We start from the raw sequence: 25,672 nt of genomic DNA on the forward strand, positions 1-25,672 counted from the left end.
GCAGTGTGTACTATCCACAGGACGCATTGCAGCAATTTACCAAAGATCCTTACACAGCACCTCCCAAACCCATGACCATTACCATCTAGAAAGACAAGGGCTGCAGATACATTGGAAAACCACCACCTGCAAATTCCCCTCCAAGCCACTCACCTTCCTGACTTGGAAATATGTCACCATTCCTTTGCAGTCCCTGGGTCAAAATCCTGGAATTCTCTTCCTAACGGCATTGTGGAGCAACCCACAGCATGTGGACCGCAGTTTCAAGATGGCAGCTCACCACCACTTTCTCAAGGGCAACTGGGACAGGCAATAAATGCTGGCCAGCCAGCGACGCCCATGTCCCACAAATGAATAAAAAAAGCGAATGGAAAGTGTCATTGTCTTATCAGAGGCTGCAAAATTCAGTCCTATATCAAACGCGAGGTTGAAAGAGCAACTTTACTTTAACAGGAAAATAAGGCAATGAGACAAATATTATTGGCATGTCATCAACTTCATAGGAATCCCTACAGGGCTGACATGGTGACAGTGGTTGGCAAACTGGTTAGCACTGCTGCCTCACAGCACCAAAGACCTGGGTTCAATTCCCAGCTTGGGACATTGTCTATGCGGAGTTTGCATGTTCTCCCCATGTCAGCATGGGTTTCCTCCAGGTGCTCCGGTTTCCTCCCACAGTCTGAAAGACATGCTGGTTAGGTGCATTGGCCATGCTAAATTCTCAGTGCAGAAGAGGCCATTCAGCCCATTAAGTTTGCTCTGGGTAAGATACACTGACAGAGTATCTTACTCAGGCCCCCTCCCCCCACCTTATCCTGTAAGCCCACAAATTTCTTAAGGTCAATCCACCTAACTAGAACACCTTTGGGAGGAAACCGGTTCACCCAGGGGGAACCCCATGCAGACACAGGGGGAAACGTGCAAACACAACAGTAACCCTTGGCCAGAATCAAATCAGAACTGCGAGGCAGCGGTGCTAACCCACTGTGCCACCGTACCGCCCCTGAACTTCTTGACTAGTACTTTTTTTAAGCTGAACACATTGCACATTTCATTCAGCGGGTGATGTACAAATTTTCTTAATTGTGTCTTCCCAGACTCCTCATTTGGAAATTAACTAAACTCCCCACTACCCCCCCAACTCTGCTCTGAGCAAATCGAGCAGTTAAGTCAACGCCTTCCATCACTGATCTTTTCGTCTAATCATACCAACGTTTCCAATATCGCAGTGTGGCAGCTGATCACTGTATGAAATTATATTACCAGTATGGCATATTCAGTGCTCGTCAGTTATATTTGTATCTAATGAGGCCTTTCATAATTCTTGTCTCTGGAATGACTCTGTAGGAGATTGGTGTACAAATGCTTATTGTCGTTATCTGAAATTGCTCTTTGCTTTTTTTTGTGGGGGTGAGACTTTAAAAATGAATCAGTTAATGGCTCCAATAATGAGCAGTCCTGCCACGCGAAATTTTATGTCGGTATTTTTGCACATCAGTACCCCACAGGGTAATTTCAGACCCCCTGTCGGCTTGGAATACTGCAGACAACCGGGAAATAGATTGTGGGCCAAACGTACACGTAACAACCTATTTTTAACGCTTAAAAATTTCTCGTCATACTCTCATCAAAGTTACTAATAAAACTGCAGCAGGAATTAACTTAATGCAATGCAAATTGCCCCAAATCCGGGTCTCCCTCTGCTGCAGTGCAGCAGGACACATCTACAGAGAGCCACATTACAATCCAGCAAAGCAACTATTTAATAAAAGGTTAATAGTGAGGAACTGGCAAAATGTGTACAGCTTCAAGAATATTCCCACACCACTTATGTAACGCAGGTAGTTCCAAATCTAAAGTGCTGCATTAATGTGGCAGAAAAGGCAGGGCTAAATGCTATCACCATTTTATGTGCTGCTGCTCATTAAACTGGTGGAAATTTTCAGCCTCCAAGATTCAGCAGATGCAGAGTAAAAACATTCAACTCAATCGCAATCAACTGCTAAGGTAAATTAGGTCTGGGACTGTAACAGCCAGATGGTATTCATCTAATTTCTCCTTAAAGAGACAGCATCACCAATATGTGGTTTACAAATCAAATAGCATTCCTTATCACTGACGTCCTTTTGTTGATATTGCCAAGTTGTGTTGATTTTTTAAATATTTTTGTTCAAATAGCAGCGCTGGTGACATTGGGGAACTGGTTCCTGTCAGTTACTGATACCAGCAACATGATAGGAATGGGAGGCAAGGGGAACAGTTCAAATTGATTGAAGAGCTAGGCCTTAAGGAGTGCTTGGGAGGGAATTCCAAAGTTTCAGAGCCTTGGCAGCTAAAGGCACAGTGGAGTAAAAGAACTGGGGGGGTACACAGATGGCCAAAGTTGAAGGTGTATGTAGAAGACATTACAGAAATGAGGAGGAGCAAGGCCACGATGGGAATTGAACAAAAGGATGAGAATTTGAGGTGATGGCTTAGTGGTACTGTCGCTAGACTGTTAATCCAGAAACTTGGCTAATGTTTTAGGGAACTGGGTTCAAATCCTGCCATGGCAGGTGGTGGAATGTGAATTCAGTAAAAAAATCTGGAATTAAGAATGTACTGATGACAACGAAACCATTGTCGTAAAAACCCATCTGGTTCAGTAATGTCCTTTAGGGAAAGGAAATCTGCTGTCTTTACCTGATCTGGCCTCCATGTGACTCCAGAGCCACAGCAGTGTAGTTGACTCTCAACTGTCCTCAAGCAACTAGGGATGGGCAACAAATGCTGAAAGAAATCCCACAACGCCAGCTTAACGTTCAACAAGTTTATTTGTAGCAAATGCCGCAAGCTTGCGGAACAGGCTGGGAACTCCCAGCCACTTGACGAAGGGACGGCCTGTTCCAAAAGCTTGCGGCATTTGCTTCAAATAAACTTGTTGGACGTTTAGCTGGTGTTGTGGGGTTTCTTTCTGTTTTACCCCAGTCCAACGCTGGTATCTCCACATCAATAAACGGCGGCCAACCAACGATGCCCAAGTCCCACGAATGAATTTATTTTTTTTTTAATTGATGGGTTAATTAACAATGTAGGCTATCAAACAGAACAATTTATTTTTGGATGTGGATTGCAGAGATTTTGACGAGCTCCTGTTTATGCAGTACAGAAGATGGGAGGCCAGCCAAGAGAATATCAAAGTGATCAAATCTGGAGATCACAACTGATGAGGATTTCAGCAGTGGATTGACATGGCTGGAGATGGAGTTTATCTTTGGAAAAAAAAGTTTAAATAGGTATCTTTTAATAAGAGAGAATATGGAGTCAAAAGAGGGCAGGGGGGCACAAGATGGCACTTCGAGGTTGCAAATAATGGTCTGGGAGTGGGATGAAACAGTGGCTGAGGAACAGAGGCAGAGACAGAGCCTGTGGGCTCTGGCCTCAACACTGGTGGGCACAGTCATGGATGAGACAGAAAAATTTGTAGCGCTGTCAAAAATGAGCAGCTTCTAAGGTAAAAATCCCACCCAATCTTTTTACAAGGAAAAGGCCAGCAAATTCCGGCTTCGTAATATCTGATGCAATTTTTCAAAGCCATCTCGGCTTTTTGGCTAAGATCAAGAACTATATCAGGTGCAAGATGGGGGTGCAATGCCTCATCTCATCAGCTTGGATCTTGTTTGTCTCTCTGGTGCAGACTATGAATTGGATTCAATTTGAATTTTTTTTTTTGGGATGGAATAAAAATATAATCCTCAGCCTTTTGGCCAGGAAAAAAAAAGGCAAGTCACCCCAGAGTCGACAGGGAGAGAAAAAGCATATTTTATCAAGCCTTGCTTTGATTCAAGTTCAAGTCCCTGAGGTAAACGTGCAATATCCTGACCTAGTGCAAACTTCACACCTATTCCTGTGAAAACGATCATTATTTCTTACTGCTACACATTACAATCCAGCAGTTCAGGAGGTAATGCAAAGAAATTGTTACCTGCAGAAGCAGCGTTTTCCCAATTGGACTTTATTTTCTATCCTCACGTTAATGAAGAAGACACACAATGGAAGTCATTAAAGCAGACTCTAACTGATATACTCAACCCTGATTTATTTCACTCTATTTCTGTGTATCTGTGGAAGATTTTCCATTTTAAAACATGAGCCTTTGTAAGTCAATTATTTCTGTTGCCCACACAACAGCTAATAAAACATTTTGTTCTGCGTTTTCTAGTCTGCATTAAATGGAATGTGTTAATAATCAATAATCTCAAGAAATAGGTTCCCCGTTTTTCCACCAGGTGATGAGATACTTCAAACCTACTTCAGTTCATAATCCCGACAAACGGATAGCGAGACATTGGTAAGTGGTGTGTCTTACTAATTAACCAAGCCGTATTCTAATTCACAAAATGTAATTTCTGCAAAAGTCAGCTTTAAAAATGCTTACATTACCACTCACCTCGCAAAATATTAGCATAATCATCAAATATCAACCCACCATGACCTTGTTGTTGCAGGTTCTACGCTGGAACAATTGCTCAACTCCTACTACCTTATTCATTTTTTGAATCTGACAGTTTTTGGTTTTTTTTAATTATAGAAACCCTACAGTGCTTCCTATTCATTTACTTTTCAGTTAAAAGATTGAGTTTCAAAAAGCCATTTATTCTGATGCATTCCATATTCCAATATCCTCAAAATTCTTTTAACATCTTCCTTGACATTTTTGGGAATAACACGCATCCCAAAAACGCCAGAGATTGTGAATACCGTGTTTGCTCTGACATAGCGGTGCCCTCCAGCCCTGGCTTCACATGGTTAGGGGGAGGATACTTCATTTGCAGTGGATAGTTAGCCACAACTGCCACTTTGGACACCATTAAACAGTCCACCTCCTCACACACCTGCCAATAGGACTGCAATGATTGCCCACGGCCCATTCCCCAAGATCTGGCCCTGGTTCTCTGAGCTACAGTACTGGTCTGTCCACATTAAATGTTATTGCTCTTTGGACCTTTGTGGTCCCAACCTTTCAATCTCTGTGGCCCGAGTGAATCTACGCAACCACTTTTCTAAGAACCTAGCATCTTTTCTACAGTACGAGGTGTCACACAACACCAGGTTATAGTCCAACAGGTTTATTTGAAAGCTTTTGGAGCGCTTGCTCCTTCTTTGATTTGATTTATTATTGTCACATGTATTGGTATATAGCGAAAAGTATTGTTTCTTGCGTGCTTACTGACAACGCATACCGTTCAGAGAGAAGGAAACAAGAGAGCGTAAGAACATAAGAACATAACATAAGAAATAGGAGCAGGAGTAGGCCATCTAGCCCTTCGAGCCTGCCCCGCCATTCAATAAGATCATGGCTGATCTGTCGTGGCTCAGTTCCACTTTCCCGCCCTCTCCCCATAACCCTTAATCCCCTCTCTTATCAAAAACCCGCGTCTTAAAAATATTTAGCGAGGCAGCCTCCATCACTTCAACGGGCAGAGAATTCCAGAGATTCACCACCCTTAGAGTGAAGAAGTTCCTCCTCAACTCCGTTCTAAACTGCACCCCCTTTATCTTGAGGCTGTGCCCCCTAGTCCTACTGTCCTTTCTGAGCGGGAAGAGTCTCTCCACCTCTATCCTATCCATCCCATTCATCATCTTATACGTCTCAATGAGATCTCCCCTCATTCTTCTAAACTCTAACGAGTACAAGCCTAGTTTATTCAGCCTCTTCTCATAGCTCAACCCCCTCAACTCCGGTATCAGCCTAGTAAACCTCCTCTGCACTCCCTCCAAGGCCAAAATATCTTTGCGCAGGTGCGGCGACCAAAACTGCACACAGTACTCCAGCTGCGGCCTCACCAATGCCCTATACAGCTGCAGCAAGACCTCCCTACTTTTATATTCAATCCCCCTCGTAGAATGTAACGTTACAGCCACAGCTAGGGTGTAGAGAAAGATCAACTTAACGTGACATCATTTCACCTGACCAAGGAGCAGTGCTCCAAAAGCTTGTGATTTCAAATAAACTTGTTGGACTGTAACCTGGTGTTGTGTGACCTCTCAAATTGTCCACCCCAGTCCAACACCAGCATCTCCTCACCATGGCCGCCATCGACACCTTTTCTGCAGTAAACATAGATTTTTCCACTGTTTGGAGGCTTATCCAGAAATTGCCTGAGCCTCATTAGAGTTGTTGATTTTAGTCAGTCAATCATACGTAAATTGATCCCTAGCTGAAAGCAATTATGCACTCCTTCAGCACCAACTGCTGTGCTTTACCGTTCTGGCTTTTAAACATCTGAGTCTTTAATGCCTGATCGACGGTTTTGCTGCACGCTTTTGTTTTCCTTTCACCCACAGCTGTATCTGCAGTGGCTTCATTAAGCAACCACCAGTGTGTTCAGTGTGAGAAAGGCATTGGACATTCCCCCGACGTAGTTAAACTTGGAGAAGAAACAGGGTTTCACGCAGAAGGAGTGATGGCAATGCGAGCGCACCTCAGGTGTTTGGCACTCAATTTGCCCTTATCCCAGGAGCCAAGTCTCCAGACCTACACCGTCCGCAATGTCAATGCAGGCAGTGTCGTGTCATTATTATCCACAATTCCTGATGGAGACTGCCATCGCTGTATCATCACCTCAAGACCAACCTGCAAGTAAAAGTTACTACAGGGATTGCCCTGCTAATAGCTGTGAAGGTTACCATGTAATTAGATGCTTACATGTCAGCTGCTGTTGTTAGCCTTCAGTCCAGTAATTCATCAAGCAAGTGACTTGGTTACAGGGGAACAGTTCCACCAGTTTCCATGCAACAAACAAGCACAACATGGAAAGCTGTCAAGTGTCAGAATCTTTTTTTCAAACTGAGTGAACTCGCACAGGTTTTAAATCCTTCTAACACTCAGTGAGACAAAGAGGCGATCGAAGCGTCAGTGACACAGTTAACCGGGGGAAATAAGTAATTTGTTAACTTGTTTCACATTGACAGTCGACCATCCGTTGGTATTCTTGAGCACGAACCAAGAAGTTGTCTGTTCAGAATAAAAATGGTGGCACAGTCATTAGCATGGCTACCTCACAGAGCCAGGGACCTGGGTCCAATTCCAGCCTTGGGTGACTGCCCGTGTGGAGTTTGCATGTTCTCCCTGTGCCTGCGCAAGTTTCGTCCAGGTGCTCCGGCCTGCTCTCACAATTCAAAGATGTGATTCAGTGGATTGGCTATGCTAAATTGCCTCTTAGTGTCAGGGGGATTAGCAGGGTAAACAGATGGGGTTATGGAATAGGGCCTGAGTGGGATTGTTGTCTCTGCAGGCTCGAGGGGCCAAATGGCCTCCTTCTGCGCTGTTGGGGTTCGATGATTCTATGAATGGAGGCGGCGGGGAGGGGGGTTTCTTCCAGGGTCAAACTCATCCAACACATTCATGCTACGTAAAATAACTATGGTCACCTGCGATGTGCAAATACGATGATTTATAAAATGCACCATCAGTGAAGATGTAGTTTGAAAACTACCTCCAAGAGAATGCAAAAAGTTGGTAAATCTGAAACATGCCCAGCCAACTTTGACAACCATTGACTTCGGAAGATGCTAACTGCGTTGGATAGTTGGCTGATAGACTGACTCATGAATCACTTAATGGGGAAAGGGTCAAGAGGTCAGTTCTGTCCCTATCTGTGAACTTAGGAGATAAAGACCAAACTCACTGAATGTCAGTCAGCTATGTTAAAATAGAACTACAGTGCTTCAGGAACAGTTGCTCTTATGCTTCCTTGAGGGCACTTAAATTAGGATAAAAAATTTTTCATGCTACATCAAGAAAAACCCTCTCTCTTTCCACTGAAGGTTGTTCCAGAGCCCCCAGCTGTTGTTACGAGCGTCATGTCAGCTCCCTGACACACAGGATGGTGATGCTGAGCCCTCCTTCCTGCTCAAGGCGGCACACCCACAAAATGACACCCTGAAAAGGCACACCGCCTGAGCAAGAACAGACGGTAGAAAAATCAGCAGCACCCGACCACTAATTCCACCCACCCTTTTAACTCATCAATAACACAGGAAGAGAAGAACTGGCAGCCGCGGAGAGACCATTCTCCGCACAACCCTCTCCCTCCTAGCTGGGAATGAAAATAGAACATACTGGCAGTGCAGCTTCAGAGCTTTCCCAGCAGAAACTGTTTCAAACTGAAAGACAGACAATGGGGCCAGATTTTGAACTTAGCACCCAGAGCTAAAACTGACGTCGCTAATCAACAGGCAGCCCCCAACTTCGATTTCTAATGGAAATCAGAGGGAATGAAAATTAAGCATAAGGGCAGCCGATCTGGAATATTGTTTCGTGCTTGGGTGGCTGATGGAAAATCTACTCCAACACATTCAATTTAATAGGAACTATTCAGCTGCTTTTTTCTTTGCTCTGGAAGAAATCCATGGTGGATTCAGTTCTGCTGTTAAAAGGCTCACGCAGAAACCCCACAGGCAAGATTTTATCCAACTATGCATCAGGAGAAACACAAGCGCTAGTAGAGATTCTCAGCAGAACATCTTGTTTCTATAAAAATATACAGAAATATGTTCCACTGGCTGAACAGTTAAGCCTGAATTTCAATATCAACAATTCGGTTGGGATGCTGAAGAATGGACATGTACGACCAATAGGTTCAGGAGCAGAATTAAACCATTCAGCCCATCAAGTCTGCTCTGCCACTCAATCATGGTGGATGTGTTTCTCAGACCCATTTTCTTGCCCTTTCCCCATAATCTTTGATCCCCTTACCAATCAAAAACCTATCTATTTCTGCTCAAGGAGCAGCACGGTGGCACAACGGTTAGCACTGCTGCCTCAACTCCGGGGACCTGGGTTTGATTCCCGACGTGGGTCACTCGCTGCATGGAGTTTGCACTTCATCCCGTGTCTGCGTGTGTTTCCTCCAGATGGCTCCGCTTTCCTCCCACGGTCCAAAGATGTGCTGGTTAGGTGGACTGGCCATTCTAAATTACTCCTTAGTGTCAGGGCGGCCAGCTAAGTTGAACGCATGGGGTTATGGGGATAGGGCCTGGGTGGGATCGTGGACGGTGCAGACTCAATGGGCCAAATGGCCCCCTTCTGCACTGTAGGATTCTATGACTCAATGACCTGGTCTACATATCATTCTGTGGCAATGAATTCCACCCATTCACCACACGCTAGCTGAAGAAGTTCCTCCTCACCTGGGTTCTAAAGGGTAGTCCCATCACTCTGAGGCTGTGCCCTCGGATCCTAGTCTCTCCCATTGATGGGAACATCCTCGCCATGTCCACACTATCCAGACATTTCAGCATTCTGAACCACATATTGGACCAGTATTTCAAGTATTCTGCGCCTTCTACCCTTGTCCCTTGCTACACAAGAATCCATTCTGGAACAACTGTGTTTTAGTTACAGTTTTTTATTTCTGTGGTGGTGCAATCTGCCACAGAAATTTTAAAAAACTGTCTACTGGAGCTGAGCACAGCGGCAGCAGAGTATGTTGACATTCATGAACTGCTGGGAAAATTAATGAAAGCATTTAATATTCAAAGGTAAATGTTAATTTGTCAGTCCCAACTCCGTCTACAAGCAGGCAAGGTGCTGCAGTTAGTGAGAGACAGAAATGATACTGCATGTACATTCCATACTACCAAACTGTTCAGCACCATTTTCAAAAGGTGCTGGAAAATCTCAGCAGGTCTGACAGCATCTGTGAACAGAGAATAGAGCCAACCAGGGTCATCCTGACTCAAAAACATTGGCTCTATTCTCTCTCCACAGACGCCGTCAGACCTGCTGGAATTTTCTGGCATTTTTTGTTTCCAGCATCCGCAGTATTTTGCCTTTATACTAACCTCATTAACACAAAGAACATTTTACCTCACATCTCTGGGAGCAAGTTCAAGTGAATGAGCAGAGTAGTGGATATCCAAATCAATAATAACTTGCTTTACAACGGTCTTCTTTCCATGTGCAGATCTTTGTAAGAAGGCAGAGAAAGGGGGAGCGGGGGGTGGCAGAGGGCAAAGAAAGTTCAAGGGGGAAATTAAGGGAATAATTGAAGAGGACAGTCTTGAGGATGTTTGGTTCAGGCAGAAAAGGAAGAGGCTAGGAGGAGATGCCAAGGGAGAAAATGTGTGGAGGGCAAAAGTGCTTCCTGATTACAACCACAAAAGCATGCCCACAGGAAGTATGCCAATGCTGTGCCATTATTGGATTCACGTCAGCAAAGCTCTCCGCACTAACAGCAGTAGATTCCAGAGTCACGTTAGGCCTGTGCTTATTTGTAGTTGACTCAAAATCTAATCAGTGCCGGCAGAATTGATTTTTTTGCTTCAGGGTGAAGTGAGAGTTAGCTATTTGATTTGATGTGAATGCTTTTATGTTACAATATTGCAAATGGCGTAGAAATTCACTATCAGGAGATAATTCATTCACTTAGTGCTCACCTATTTTCCCACGGCATGTTACCCTTGCTTATTTTGCATCAATTTTCCAGCTAAAGTCTATCCCTTGTCCTCGGATCTCCAACAGCAGAGCTCAGGGAAGAACAGAAAATACAATTCCTCTACCACCCCTGGTGTCAGAGGCACTCGTCAGATTAACTGGAATCTTTTCACCAAGAACCCACTTCAGTTTCTTCAGAAAGTGCATTAAAATCCAATCCGCTTTATTCCCAATGGAAAACAGCATTATTTCTGCAAATGTTGTTATGAACAGCTGGTCTTTCCCTTAAAACAAAATTGGAGGCCAATTCTCCATTTTTTCTTTCACTTTAGAAACACTCATCAAATTGTAGAATCATACAGCATAGGACAGGCTCATCGAGTCTGCTCCAACACATTAGGAACACCTTAACATTCAGGGCTATGGGCCAAGTGCTGGCAGATGGGATTAGGTGGGAGGTCAGTTGAGCCAAGTGCCCATCCAGGTACTTTTTAAATGATTGTGAGGCAACCTCAGCCACCCTCCCAGGCAGTGCATTCCTGACCGTCACCTTCCTCTGGATAAAAAAGCTTTTCCTCATATTTCCCCGAAGCCTCCTGTCCCTCACCTTGAACCTATGTCCGCTCATGACTGACCCTTCAACTAAGGCGAACAGCTGCTCCTTATCCACTCTGTCCATGTCCCTCATCATTTTGTACATCTTGATTAAGTCGCCTTTCCTTGAAGTTCCAGTTCCATTATTATGTAGGGTTTGTTTTTTTTCCCAATGCTTGTAAAGTTAGAAACATTCATGATGGAAAATGGAACATGTTCAATTCTTAACAGACAGTTTTAGCCTCAAGCACATGTGTAGCACAGCTCCATCTACTCCACAGTAACAGTGCGCAACAGCCTCAAGCTCAGAAGAGCACTTTCTAATTTACTCAAATGCCATTTTTTCTCAGCTGCACAGCAATTTCTTTTTACAGATTTCTGACATTGTCAATTAGTGCCAAACTGGAGAAGTTGTTGCAGTAGGCCCATGAAGACTGACCCGACACACACTTTGCATTGGATTCTCACAGTCAGTCGACTGAAGAAACTTCCATTCCAACTGTGTGAGACCAAGTCTGACGCAGGTTTCACAGAGGAAAGATCGCAGGTCCAACCCATTGCGCCACCAGGTCACATACCTTTGACTGGCAAGGGCAAGGGCCACACTCTTCAAATCATTTTCTGCCTGGGTCTTTCTAAATTACACACTGTAAATGGAAATCAATACTTCGCTGCACACAGCTACACTAGTAGAGGGAAAATGATTCCTTCAGACATCGAACTAGTGCGAGAAAATGGCTCCGAAAGTATCCATGCAGACGTACTAAAAGGTTAATGATAATGCAATAAAAAGTCAATTTAGTTCCACTTTCAAAACTTTAAGAATCAAATCAATTCAAAACTGAGTGTACCACAGATGCACCAAGAATTAACTGCTCTCAAGTACAAATGATACAAAATGAAACAGTTGACATGATCTACAGTTTTCAGACGCACTCCAAATATATCGGTTGAAGCTCAGCCAATCTGACCTTGTAAATCCGTCAGGGTTAGCAGAAAATGTTCTGACCTCAGAAAAATATATTTAAAATTGATAAAGCAGTAGGATAAGGAAAGTGATGTGATCATGACAAAAGATCAAATCCAATGTGCTCCTCATTTCTCTTGCAGCAAGAGACTTTAGTTCTCCTCTGCAAGCTCGATTTCTCATGCTACACAACATTTCAGGCCATGAGAAATAGACGGGCACAATTGCTCCCTGATCTCTCCCAATGAGGAACTTTGAGAACGAGCCACAATGAATTTCTCTTCCACTATGAACCCATTATGTGGTACAGACAGCGATCTTATAACAAGAATAAATCATAGAATCTCTATAATGCAGAAGGATGCCATTCAGCTTGCACTGATCACAATCCCACCCAGGCTCTAAAGTTAAGTAAAGTTTATTTATTGGTCACAAGTAGGCTCACATTCACACTGCAATGAAGTTACTGTGAAAATTCCCCAGTCGCCCCACTGGCACCTGTTCTTATACACTGAGGGAAAATTTATCATAGAATCATAGAACCCTACAATGCAAAAAGAGGCCCTTCGGTTCATCGAGTCTGTACCGAACACAATCCCACCCAGGCCCTACCCCCATATCCCTACATATATTACCCACTAATCCCTCTAACCTACGCATCCCTGGACACTAAGGGACAATTTCTTAGCATGGCCAATCAACCTAACCTGCACATCTTTGGACTGGTCAAGCAACCTAACCTGCACATCTTTGGTCTGTGGGAGGAAACCGGAGCACCCAGAGGAAACCCACGTTGACACAGGGAGAGCGTGCAAACTCCACACAGACAGTGATCCAAGCCGGGAATCGAACCTGGATCACAGGCGCTGTGAAGGATCAGTGCTAACCACTGTGCTGTGCTGCCCTGTATCCCAATATTTACCCTGACACTAAGGGGCAATCAACCTAACCCTCACATCTTTGGATTGTGGGAAGAAACTCCAGACTCCACACAGACAGTGATCCGAGGCTGGAATTGAACCCAGATCCTCGATGCTGTGAGGCAGCAGTGCTAAGCACTGTGCTGCCCTGTATCCCTGAATCTACTCTAACACTAAGGGGCAATTCAGTATGGGTAATCAACCCAACCCGTACACCTTTGGATTGTGGGAGGAAACTCCAGACTCCACACAGACAGTGATCCGAGGCTGGAATTGAACCCAGGTCCTCGGTGCTGTGTGACAGCAGTGCTAACCACTGTGCCACCTTAAGTACCATGCTAACTCAAATACCATTTCACTGCAGCATTTAATATATTCACAGTCACCCTGTCAGAGCCCATTCAATGCCAGGTGAAAAAGACATAACAGCTTCAAATCTGATAGACTGATTGTGAAGTAATGCTTTCGAGTTGGTCATTAAATTGGAACAGCACTTGGCTATCTAAAGGAGACAGACATTTAATTTCTGGAAACGACTCAAAAATGACATTACATACTGTTGGTGGTTTCAAAATCAATAGTTTTAGTGTGATGATCATTTTGTAGCCTGAATCAATATGTTACTTGGCATCATGAACTAAAATAGTCAGAAGTATTTTGAATTCATTTAGATGATATTTTAAAAACTAAAACATTTACTGCTTATTGGAAACCAGCCAGATTAGTCAAATGAAGAGCTTTAATTATGAGACAATTAAATTAATTAATCAATAGACATATTAGTAAATCTGATGATATAACATGTAACACAAAGTTTGTAATGCTTTATGTTTTATAATTATACATAATTAACGTTTGATTTGGAACACACTGACCACAAATCGTAAGATTTGCAACATGGTGCCTTCTGGGCCAATCTTGAAAATCAAGCATGGGTCTCTGGAAACCTTTAAGGCTTTACAAGGTTCATTAGATAGGGTAACGAATAAGGCCTTGTCTGAACTGTCTGATCTTTCAGTAAGCATCTGGAGATGCTAAAAAGTGTCAGGTGCCAATTATAATTGACAGACAGTTAAATTAACCAATTATTGTTCAACACTTGGACTAACTCGATATAAGGAGATATCGTTAAAGAGAAGCCACTGTCTTAATTAGCTAAAACCGATGGGGTTAGCTCTGAATCTAAACAGAAAATTCGGGAGAAACTCAGCAGATCTGACAGCATCTGTGGAGAGAGAGAATAGAGCCAATAGGGTAACCCCCATTTTTGCTGTCCTGGAGCTCAGAAGTTACAGGCCACTATGGCATTTCCCTTCTTTATCCTCTCGTCTATTGTACTGGAATGGTTGGAGTATGAAAAGAAAATCCTAACTGAATTAACTGCCTTTGTTGTGGCGCAGTTTCAGCTGACAAGATCTGTTACAAGTACAGGAAAACAATACCCAAGTCAAATCTCATGCCACACGCCACGCATCAAAAGCATTGGATCTCATTTAGTTCCATTGCATGTTGAAGGGTCACTGGCTTTACTGAAAAAGTACTTCTCAATCTTGTTTTGTTTGGGAGGAGGCCAAAGGAACCATTGTTCACTCTTGTTAAGTTGCAACCTAACTGACGTAATATTGCATTTGAATCAATCAATTCTGTTCTGGAAGTCAGAAAACACTTTTACAGTCATGTTTTTTTTTCAGGAGTTTGTGTCTCTAAGATTCTAAAATGAACAGAAGTTATCACGATCATATCATGAAGTAAACACAGACAGGTTGAGTTCCTGTCAGTGATGCAGTTTTTACAAGAAGCATAGCTATTTCACTGGTACACAGTATGCATCACTCTGATTCAGACCAGCAGTGATTACAGCTCATGCCAGGTACTGGTCGTGTTGAATGCTGAAATTGGCCCATTGAGAATTCTCTGCACGACACAGCACATCCATTGAAAAAGTCCTGTGGATGACTACAACTTCAGGATATTAGGATGGGAACAGCAGAGTGAAGGCATGTTCCTTGCGGCTTAACTGCAGTGCTGAAAATCGTTGTATGTCTGTGCTCAGTTTGTCCCACTTCTGAGCACTTCTCTCCCTTCGGCACAATCACTTCAATCATTGTCCAACTTCCTAATCATTCCCCTTTCAGATAACTGTTCGCCCCACAGTCCCAGCCCCTCTTCCACGCACTCCATATTCCCAGGGCTAGTGCCAGCAGCTGGAAATTGAAAAACACGTAACGAGAAAACTTCCCACCATACGTCCTATGTCAATGAAGGTCCAGTTTCAATTTCAATAGGCCTGGAGCCTTCCTCTAGCACTGCCGAGATAATCTGCTGCATCCTATTTGTCATTAAGAATGAAGTTTTGGCCAACATTTTAAATTAAACACAAAGCTAAAGAATCAAAAAAGACAAAAACTAAACAAGCAACAATGATGACAGTAAAGAAATGGCGGAGGTGATAGTGGATGCCTTGGTGGTTATTTTCCAGACGTCGCTGGATTCCGGGGAAGTGCCGGAGGATTGGAAAACGGCTAATGTTACGCCGTTGTTTAAGAAGGGTGCCAGGCAAAAGGCGGGGAATTACAGGCCGGTTAGTTTAACGTCTGTGGTAGGTAAAATGTTAGAATCCGTCATTAAGGAGGAAATTGCGAGGCATCTTGAAGGGAATTGCTTGATAGAGCAGACGCAACACGGTTTCATTAAAGGGAAGTCGTGTCTGACAAATTTACTGGAGTTCTATGAGGATGTGTCTAGGGCGGTGGATAGAGGAGAGCCGGTGGATGTGGTCTTTCTGGATTTTCAGAAGGCGTTTGATAAGGTACCTCACAAGAGGTTACTGCAGAAGGTCAGAGGACATGGAGTTGGGGGTAGGGTGTTAGCGTGGATAGAGGATTGGTTGTCAAATAGGAGGCAGAGAGTGGGGGTCAATGGGTGCTATTCGGATTGGCGGTTGGTGACTAGTGGGGTGCCCCAGGGGTCGGTGCTGGGGCCTCAGCTATTTACCATTTATATAGATGATCTGGAGGAGGGAACCGAGTGTAGGGTGTCGAAATTTGCTGATGACACCAAGATTGGGGGAAAGGCAAATTGTGCGGAGGGTGTGGAGAGTCTGCAGAAGGATCTAGATAGGCTGGGCGAATGGGCCAGGAAATGGCAAATGGAATTTAATGTTGGCAAGTGTGAGGTGGTCCACTTTGGTAGGAAGAATGGTAGGAAGGACTATTACTTACGTGGCGAAAAACTGCAGCAGGCGACGGTGCAGAGGGACCTCGGGGTCCTTGTGCATGAGTCGCAAAAACCCAGCCTGCAGGTGCAGCAGGTGGTCAGGAAGGCGAATGGGATGCTGGCCTTCATAGCGAGGGGAATTGAATATAAAAGTAGGGAGGTCTTGCTGCAGCTGTATAGGGCATTGGTGAGGCCGCAGCTGGAGTACTGTGTGCAGTTTTGGGCGCCGCACCTGCGCAAGGATATTTTGGCCTTGGAGGGAGTGCAGAGGAGGTTTACTAGGCTGATACCGGAGTTGAGGGGGTTGAGCTATGAGGAGAGGCTGAATAAACTAGGCTTGTACTCATTAGAGTTTAGAAGAATGAGGGGAGATCTCATTGAGACGTATAAGATGATGAATGGGATGGATAGGATAGAGGTGGAAAGACTCTTCCCGCTCAAAAAAGACAGTAGGACTAGGGGGCACAGCCTCAAGATAAAGGGGGGGCGGTTCAGAACGGAGTTGAGGAGGAACTTCTTCACTCAAAGGGTGGTGAATCTCTGGAATTCTCTGCCCGTTGAAGTGGTGGAGGCTGCCTCGCTAAATATTTTTAAGAAGCGGGTTGATGGGTTTTTGATAAGAGAGGGGATTAAGGGTTATGGGGAGAGGGCGGGAAAGTGGAACTGAGCCACGACAGATCAGCCATGATCTTATTGAATGGCGGGGCAGGCTCGAAGGGCCAGATGGCCTACTCCTGCTCCTATTTCTTATGTTCTTATGTAATGCTCGTTATGATCTGTTGTATTTTTGATATTGAGACTGGAATTTATGCTGTGTGATCTTATCATTCAAATGCTTAGCACACTTGTACCACATTCCTTTGCTTAACATTTCAATTAAATTTTAGCCCATTCGAAATGAATATTCTTTAAATTGTACATCGCTCCTTACCTCCACTTCACACTCAAATTCTGTGCCATCCAGAAGGGCCACCTTGCATGGCATGGTCTTTGGTTTTTTGGATCCTTTTAACGGAGACTTAGGAGTTTTGCCAGGCGTTGTCCTTTCTGAAGTTTTATCATCATCAGTTTCCCCAACGTCTAGTTCTTCAACTACTTTTGGAATGTTTTCTATTTTTTTATCTTTCTCAGCATTCTGTACAGGGAAAAATACAAGACGGTCAAACTTTAAGTACACAAAGGGTTTTATTCTCCTAACTCACATATGTGGTAGCATGCCCCTTTAAGGGGGCGGGTGCTTGGAGAGTCATGTGACCCATTTGGCCAATTGGACGGAATTCTGGGCCTCAGCACGGGTTGTTCCCTATGTTGGGAGTCGTGGGGTACAGCAGCTTTTATATTGCCCCTGTGTAAATAGTTATTTTCTTCTATAAACCGTTTGTTCATCAACTTGGTGGTCGCCTATCTATGAAGTTACTACAGTGTATATGCAAAAAAAACTACAAACTGTGAACATGTCCCAGTCCATCACGCAACCAGCCTCCCATCCACTGTCTCAGTCTACACTTCCTGCCACCTCAGAAAAACAGCCAGTATAATCAAGGACCCTACGTATCCCAGACATATTCCCTCCAATCTTTTTCTGTCGGGAAAAAGATACAAAAGTCTGAGATCACGTATCAACTGACTCAAGGGCAACTTCTTCCCTGCTGCCATCAGACCTTTGAATGGGCCTACCTTATACTAAATTGATCTTTCTCTACACCCTAACTATGACTGACACTGCACCCTCTCCTTTCCTTCTCCCCTATGTACTCTATGAACGGTGTGTTTTGACTGTGTAGTGCACAAGAAACAATACTTTTCACCGTGTCCCATTTCATATGACAGTAATAAATTAAATCAAATCAGCTCTGTGGTTTTTTTGACTCAAAAGTGGCCAAAACATTTTTCAAAAAGGCTTTTATGACTCTTGTTTTTATTTGCGGCATGGTAGCACAGTGGTTAGCACTGCTGCTTCACAGCTCCAGGGTCCTGGGTTCAATTCCTGGCTCGGGTCACTGTCTTTGTGGAGTTTGCACATTCTCCTCGTGTCTGCCTGGGTTTCTTCCAGGTACTCCGGTTTCCTCCCACAGTCCAAAGATGTGTGGGTTAGGTTGATTAGCCATGCTAAGAAATTGCCCCTTAGTGTCCAGGGATGTGTAGGTTAGAAGGATTAGTGGGTAAAATATGTAGGGATATGGGGGTAGAGCCTGGGTGGGATTGTGTTTGGTGCAGACTCGATGGGCTGAAGGGCCCCTTTCTGCACTGTAGGGTTCTATGATTCTATGATTTGCATCTGGTCAAAGATATAATGTAAATTTATTGAGCAATATTTTTAGAATTCTGTTGTTGATTTAAAATAAAACTACGGGTCAAAGTAATTACTAATTCACCAAAGGCAATCGGGGATGGGCAATAAATGCTGACCTATCCAGTAATGCCCATGGCTCTTGAACAAATATTATTATTTTTTTAAAAATAAGTACATTGCTACAAATTTAGAATATTAAAAAGATGCTGCGTGGAAACCTTTGGCAAAATGATTATTCTTCTTGGGAATTCTAGAAGAAAAACCCAGCAAATATTCTTCAGATTATTTTGTTGGCCAGAGTCCCACCCAGCAGCTAAATTCCTAACAGCAGCTCAACACCATCCCTCTTTCAGCTGCTATTCCTTCCATTTCCAAACACTTCCTGTCCTCTCTCTATTTAGAATTCCGACTGTGCTTTGGGTTGAAGAGACGGTGTTAAATATTTTAGGATACGTTTAATTACTAAAAGCAGAAGGCAAATAGTTGTGGAAATAGCGTATGCATAAATCAGTTGTTTCCAAATGCCACTGATCTATAATGACTATTTTTCAGTGTTACAAAGTGGGTCAAATGCATTTTTTATAAAACTCCAGCACTGCAAGAGAATCATTATCCTGATTGGCACAGAGGACACTTAATCGCGTCCAGAACTTGCATGAATTATGATTGCCAGATAGGGCTGCACATCCTGTCTGCTGGTGCTTTCAATGCATTTAACTCTGGGAGTAAATCAATAAAGTTGAAAGTAAGTCTAGATTTGTCGTAGTTGCTGTGTTAAAGGGGACATAATAACATTTTGTTTCACCTGCATCAAGTAATCGCCTTTCCTAATAATTAACTAAAATCTTACGTGAGTAATCTTCATAAAATTCCTCATGTTATCTGTTTGGTGCAATATATCTGCTGTTATACATCTTTCCTGGCTATATAACATATGGCGTGGGATCTTCCAGCTGTGTTCACCCCAATATTCCTCCCAAGGTCAACATATCTTTGCATGATCTGTGTCCCATCTGCTATGACTCCTGTAGTGGGCCAGATGGGGAAATTCCACTCATGTGATGTCTATATGAATAAGATATACTGTGTGATCTCCCTAGACTCCAATATATCCTCTTGAAGCCTGATTCCCAGAATGGAATGGAAAGGCTGAGATGAGATCTAATCACACCAACAAAACTTTCATCTCTGTATATTCTAGCACGTAACATTCCATTAGCCTCGTTCGGATTTTTTCTACCTTATAGTCAAAAAGGCACACGGCATGCTTGTCTTCATCGGCCGAGGCACTGAGTTTAAAAATTAGCAAGTCATGTTGCAGCTTTACAGAACCTTAGTTAGGCCGCACTTGGAATATAGTGTTCAATTCTGGTTGCCACACTACCAGTAGGATGTGGAGGCTTTGGAGAGGGTACAGAAAAGTTTTACCAGGATGTTGCCTGGCATGGAGGGCATTAGCTATGAGGAGAGGTTGGAGAAACTTGGTTTGTCCTCACTGGAATGATGGAGATTGAGGGGCAACTTGATAGAAGTCTACAAATTTGAGGGGCATGGACAGTGTGAATAATCAGAAGCTTTTTCCCAGGTGGAAGAGTCAATTAGGGGGTATAGGTTTAAGGTGAGAGGGGCAAGGTTTAAAGGAGATGTATGAGGCAAGTTCTTTTTTAAACAGAGGGTGGTGGTTGCCTGGAATTCGCTGCCGGGGGAGATAGTGGAAGCAGATGCAATGGTGACTTAAGGGGTGTCTTGACAAATATGTGAATAGGATGGGAATAGAGGACTATGATCCCTGGAAGGGTAGGGGAGAGAGCAAGGCCCCAGATCCAGGAGCAGGCCAAGGAGGAGACACTGCCAGCCACTGATTGGATTGTGAACTGTCAGTAACCAGGGCAGAGGTGAGATGGGGACATGAGGAAGCAATTGTCCACCGGCTTCCAGCACTGTTCCATCGTACCCCATCCCCAGCTTCTTCTGTGGAACACTGTGGGAGAGGGGCTCAGCTCCTGCAACCTGTGAAGATGGGGTTACATCCCATTTGACATACTCAGGTGGTGGTGATGGGGGGAGGGGCAGGGGAAGCGCACGCACTCGTGGGGCAAGGAATGGATGCTGCGAGAGGACATGACTGCACGGGGAAAGGGGCGTGAGAAAGAATGCACCCACGTGGGGGAAGGGGAGGACATGGCAGTGTGGTATGGGAGGGGGAGAGTGGCAGTGGAAACACAGGGAAAAGAGAGAGAGAGGGAGAGAGACAGGCAGACAGAAAGTGGGACAGAAGAGAGCAGGGACAGGGTGAAGACAGAGAGTGCTAAAAAGGTAGGGGGGTATGTGTGTGGAGATAGGGGAGAGCAAAACATGGAAAGGAGCGACAAAGAGTGAGGGAGAGAGAGGCTGAAATCTTCTGTCCTTGCTGACGACTGGGATTTTCCAGTGCCGCTGAAAGTGAATAGACTTTTGGCTGGAATGCCAATTTTTCAATTCTCTCTCGTAACAGGTCTTGCCGCAGAAGAGACTGCAGAACCCAGCTCAGAGAGTGGGAATTGAGAGCAAACAAAAAGTTGAACTGCGTTTCTGGAGTGTTGCTGCTGGGACACAGAAGCTACTCAGGCCTTGAGTAATTTAGTATTTAATTTCAATGTGTTTAGTAGTTCTGTTACATTCTGATGCTTTATTTTGTTTTACAAGTTCATCATCTGAAAGACGTGCTAGTTAGGTGCATGGGCCATGCTAAATTCTCTCTCGGTGTACCCGAGGTGTCCTAGGTGATTTTCACAGTAACTTCATTGCTGTGTTAACGTAAGCCTTACTTGTGACACTAACAAATAAAGTTTAAAACCTTTTTTTGTTTATTTAATCATCCCATTCACATCTATTTTTGGCTTAATCTCTTCTCCCTTCCATTCTGTTGCAGACCTTCCCTTTTGTTTCCCATCCCCTGACAGCATTTTCCAGCCTGTCTACTTTCTAAGAATTTCTGATTCTGAATAAACAGCACCGACATAAAACATTAACCTTTCTCTCTGTCCACAAGTGCTGCCTGATTTACTGAATATTCCCAGCAGTTTCTATTCCTCTCTCTATCCATGAAAATAGGTTGCTTCCAATTCCATGAGTTCTCATCTTTATCAACCGTCTCTTCCAGGGAATCTTGTCAAATACTTTGAGGCAGTCAGTATAACTAACACCCACAGACACAAGTCCTGTCTATCAAGTTTGTTACGTCCTCCAAAAAAAAACTTCGACGAGGTTCATCGAACATGATGGAACCTTTACAAATCCATGTTGGCATTCTGATCAGGTCATATCTGTCCTAATGCTCAGTTGTTCTGTCTCAAAGACTAAATTTCAGTAAATTTTCTCACAACTGAAATCAAACTTACGGGTCTGTAAACTCCAGGTTTATCTCTTTCAAACTTCATACATCATAGAGTAACACTAGTAATTTTCCAATTTCTCCTGAACCGAGTGTTTTGGAAGATCGTGGTGAATGTATCAGCAATCTTCTCACATACTTCCTGCATCACCCTCAGGAAGAAACTACTGAGAATTCATTTATCTTTAATCTCAATTAATTTCTGAATTACTAGGCAGGATTCACAGGTCCAGTCTGTGATCAGATTAATTTATTTTGTCAATTTACTTTTAGTTTTGCTTGGATCTCTAGTACTTTCTCTTCATCCTCTAGTCTACGCTGAAGGCTGCTGCATAGTAGCTGTTCTGTTAATCTGCCATTTCCTGATTTCCAATAACAATATCACCTGAGCCTGTTTATAACATTACTTATAGCCATCAGTTTTTCTTGGTTCTAATAGGTGAATAACGGGGATTAAAAAAAATAACCAATTATCTTGGGTTGCCAAAGGTGATCAAATATCCCTTCTTAGCTTATTTACTGGTGTCACAAGTAGGCTCACATTAACACGGAAGTGAAGTTACTGTGAAAATCCACTAGTCATTACACTCTGGTGCCGGTTCAGATACAGAGGGAGAATTTAGCATGGTCAATGCACCTAACCAGCATGTCTTTCAATCTGTGCAGGAAACCAGAGCACCCGGAGGAAACCCACGCAGACATGGGGAGAAGGTGCAGATTCTGCACAGATAGTGACCCAAACTTGGAATCGAACCCGAATCCCTGGTGCTGTGAAACAACAGCGCTAACAACTGTGTTCTCTGGCGTTTTCATCTAGTGGCTTCAGCCATTTGTTGGCCAATGCATCCATCCTTGTGACGTACTGCCTTCCTTTGCCAATTGGAAAAGAAAAAGGCTCGTTACACAATTGGATGATGCTTCACTGTCAGCGAACCAACTCTTTTTAAACTTGATATAAAAATATTGAAAAATGGGGGAAAAAGGAGAAATGTTCCAAAAAAAATGCAAAAACTTTTTTTTTAAAAAAGGGACGGAATTTTTTTGTAACCACAGGATTGCACATGATGGCCTGGAGATGCCAGGTCAACCCTAAAAGGATTGGCAACCCTACGAACAATCTTTTCAAAATTTTGTATCGCAATTTGAATATTTCTCTAATTGCACTGAGAAAAGCGAGATTTAAAATAAGTGGCAATAGGTCAAGAGGGGATATGAGGAAAAACTTTTTATTCCGCAAAGTGGTGGATGTCTGGAATTTGCTACCTGAGTTGGTGGGGAAGGCAGAGGCCCTAAATTCTTTAAAAACCTACTTGGGTCTGCACCTTAAATGCTGTAAGCTACAGGGCAACGGGCTGGGTGCAGAAAGGTGGAATTAGAAAGGGCACCAAGGGTGTCCTCAGTCTGGCATGGTCAAGGTGGGCTGAATGGCCTCCTTTTTTGTTGTAACCTTTCTATGGTTCTATTCCAGGCACCATGATAGCACATCACCACATCATTTGGACACTTATGTAAATTAGCAATGGTCATAGAATCCCTACAATGCAGGAGGAGGACATTTCACTCATCAAATTGGCACTGACAACAATCCTACACAGGCCCTATCCCTGTAACCCCATGTATTTACCCTCCTAATCTCCTGACATTAAGGGGCAATTTAGCATGGCCAATCCACCTAATTTGGCACATCTTTGGACCGTGGGAGGAACCTGGAACGCCCAGAAGAAACCCATGTGGACACAAGGAGAAGGTGCAACCTTCAGTCACCCAAGGCCAGAATTGAACCCAGATCCCTGGCGCTGTGAGGCCACAGTGCTAGCTATTGTGCCACCCTTAAATAAATGCTGTCATATGAGAAAAAGCAACGGCCAAAATGGAACAAAACAGAAGGATCGCAAACGGGGTCCGCCATTACCTGCTCCTGCTGGTTCGTGTCGGTGTCTGGTAGCTTCTGTTCTTTATGAGCTGTCACCTCTTGTTGCTGCTTTGGCTGAGGGGGTTCCTGCTGAACTTGCGTCAACTCCGAATCCATGCCAGATTCCGTGGCCATCGTTGCAAACTATTCTGAAAAAGAGAAATCAGATGCTAAGTACAAAATGAAACCCATTTCGAAAGCTTCGGGAGCAGAAAGACAAACTAATATTTCAAGCATAGCACAGAGCAATTGACAGATTTTGAATACTGGCAGCATTTATTAAAATCTGCCATAATAAATTACTTGTCACCTACTAAGCCAGCAAGATAGAAAGCAATAGCGTGGTAAATAAAAGTATCACTTTCTCCAAAAGGAAATTGCTAGGTTGCACCTTGTCATAAATGTTAAAGCCAGAACAGTGCCAACAATAAATACACACATACAATATTCAACAAGGTGTGCTGTATCTCTCAGCAAGACTGGGATTGCAAGCTAATTTTCAAATAGTAGTAATCTGTGCTCACTTATGAACGTAATGCAGATGAAAATTATTTGTCCGTTTGTTCCTTTTTCTCTGCACTTACAGAACCTGATTAGAACAAGTATTTCCAAAAAACGCAAAGGCTCATCTGGAGCGCACTCAGGTCTGCATCAATTTCACTGCAACGAGGAACCAATGAACTTTTGTCGGCCACATGTTTCTAAGCTGATGTTTGATGTGCTGTTTATGGCGGGCTTTTTTGTGTTTGGGAATGATTGGCATTTCGTGGGGTGCCAATGGATGGTACAGTAAGGAGATTTGGCATGTCAACTACAACTCTCACAGATGCACCACAGAAAGCATTCTTTCCGGTTGATTCACAGCTTGGTATGGCTCCTGCTCTGCCCAAGACCGCAAGGAACGACAAAGGGTTGTGAATACGTGTTTAAGTCACAGGTTGACAGATTTCTGACCAATAAGGGAATTAAGGGTTATGGGGAGCAGGCAGGTGAGTGGAACTGAACCACTATTGGATCAGCCATGATCTTGTTGAATGGCGGGGCAGGCTTGAGGGGCTAGATAGCCTATTCCTGCTCCTATTTTTTATGTTCTTAGCCCGATCCATCATGCAAACTAGCCTCCCATCCACTGACACGGTCTGCACTTCCTGCTGCCTCGGCAAACTAGCTGGCACAATCAAGGAAACTTCCCCTCCACATGTTTCTGATGTTTGCAGCTTTTGACACTGCTAACCACACCACTTTCCCAAAACAGCCAGCATAATCAAGGACCCCACTCACTCCGGACATGCTCTCTTCCACCTTCTTTCTTCAGAAAAAAGATACAAAAGTCTGAGGTCACGTATCAACCGACCCAAGATCAGCTTCCTCTCTGCTGCTGTCAGACTTTTGAATGGACCGACCTCGCATTAAGTTGATCTTTCTCTACAACCTAGCTATAACTGTAACACTATATTCTGGTTTCCTTCTCTGTGAATGATATGCTTTGTCTGTGTAGCACGCAAGAAACAACACTCTTCACTGTATACTAATACGTGACAATAATAAATCAAATCAATCAAGCACAGGTTATGAATGGAAGTTAATTACAATGAAGACCAGAGGGAATAGCTACTAACTATATAATTGATACGCGTTTAAGGTTTGAAAAACAGAATTTTTAATCTGAACAGTCTCATGCTTTTCCAAGGGATCATGCTCCTAAGTCCCCGACTAACTGCGTGCCTCCAGCATTGATTTTCACGCACCTACATTCGTTTCTCCCACTATGATGCAAAGGATGTGTTTTGTATACTGACCACTTTAAAATGACAAATCCCTTGTAACCACTTATTCTCACACACAATACATTTTATAAGCAAAGCGATTCTTAAGATAGCCCTCTCAAAGCTGCTATGTCAACACTTTTGGTTGGTCACACTCTCAAAGACAATTGGGGATGGGCAATAAATGCAGGCCTTGCCAGTGACACGCACA

The 25,672-nt window shown here is 43.6% G+C and overlaps 1 protein-coding gene across 2 annotated transcripts in view; it reads right to left on the minus strand.

Moving 5' to 3' along the window:
• The window catches only part of LOC145353870 (uncharacterized), a 282,180-nt gene that overhangs the window by 114,165 nt on the left and 142,343 nt on the right, over nucleotides 1-25,672 (minus strand). For both annotated transcript variants that reach the window (XM_080204779.1, XM_080204778.1), the window contains 2 exons: nucleotides 23,696-23,844; nucleotides 17,049-17,252 (listed from right to left, as the gene is read on the minus strand). In XM_080204779.1, the coding sequence (XP_080060905.1) occupies nucleotides 17,049-17,252; nucleotides 23,696-23,830 (339 nt within the window). In that variant the 5' untranslated portion in view covers nucleotides 23,831-23,844. The remainder of the gene's footprint in view (nucleotides 1-17,048; nucleotides 17,253-23,695; nucleotides 23,845-25,672) is intronic.

Source organism: Carcharhinus amblyrhynchos, chromosome 16, assembly GCF_965287045.1.
Source record: "Carcharhinus amblyrhynchos chromosome 16, sCarAmb.v2.hapA, whole genome shotgun sequence".
NCBI lineage: Eukaryota > Metazoa > Chordata > Chondrichthyes > Carcharhiniformes > Carcharhinidae > Carcharhinus > Carcharhinus amblyrhynchos.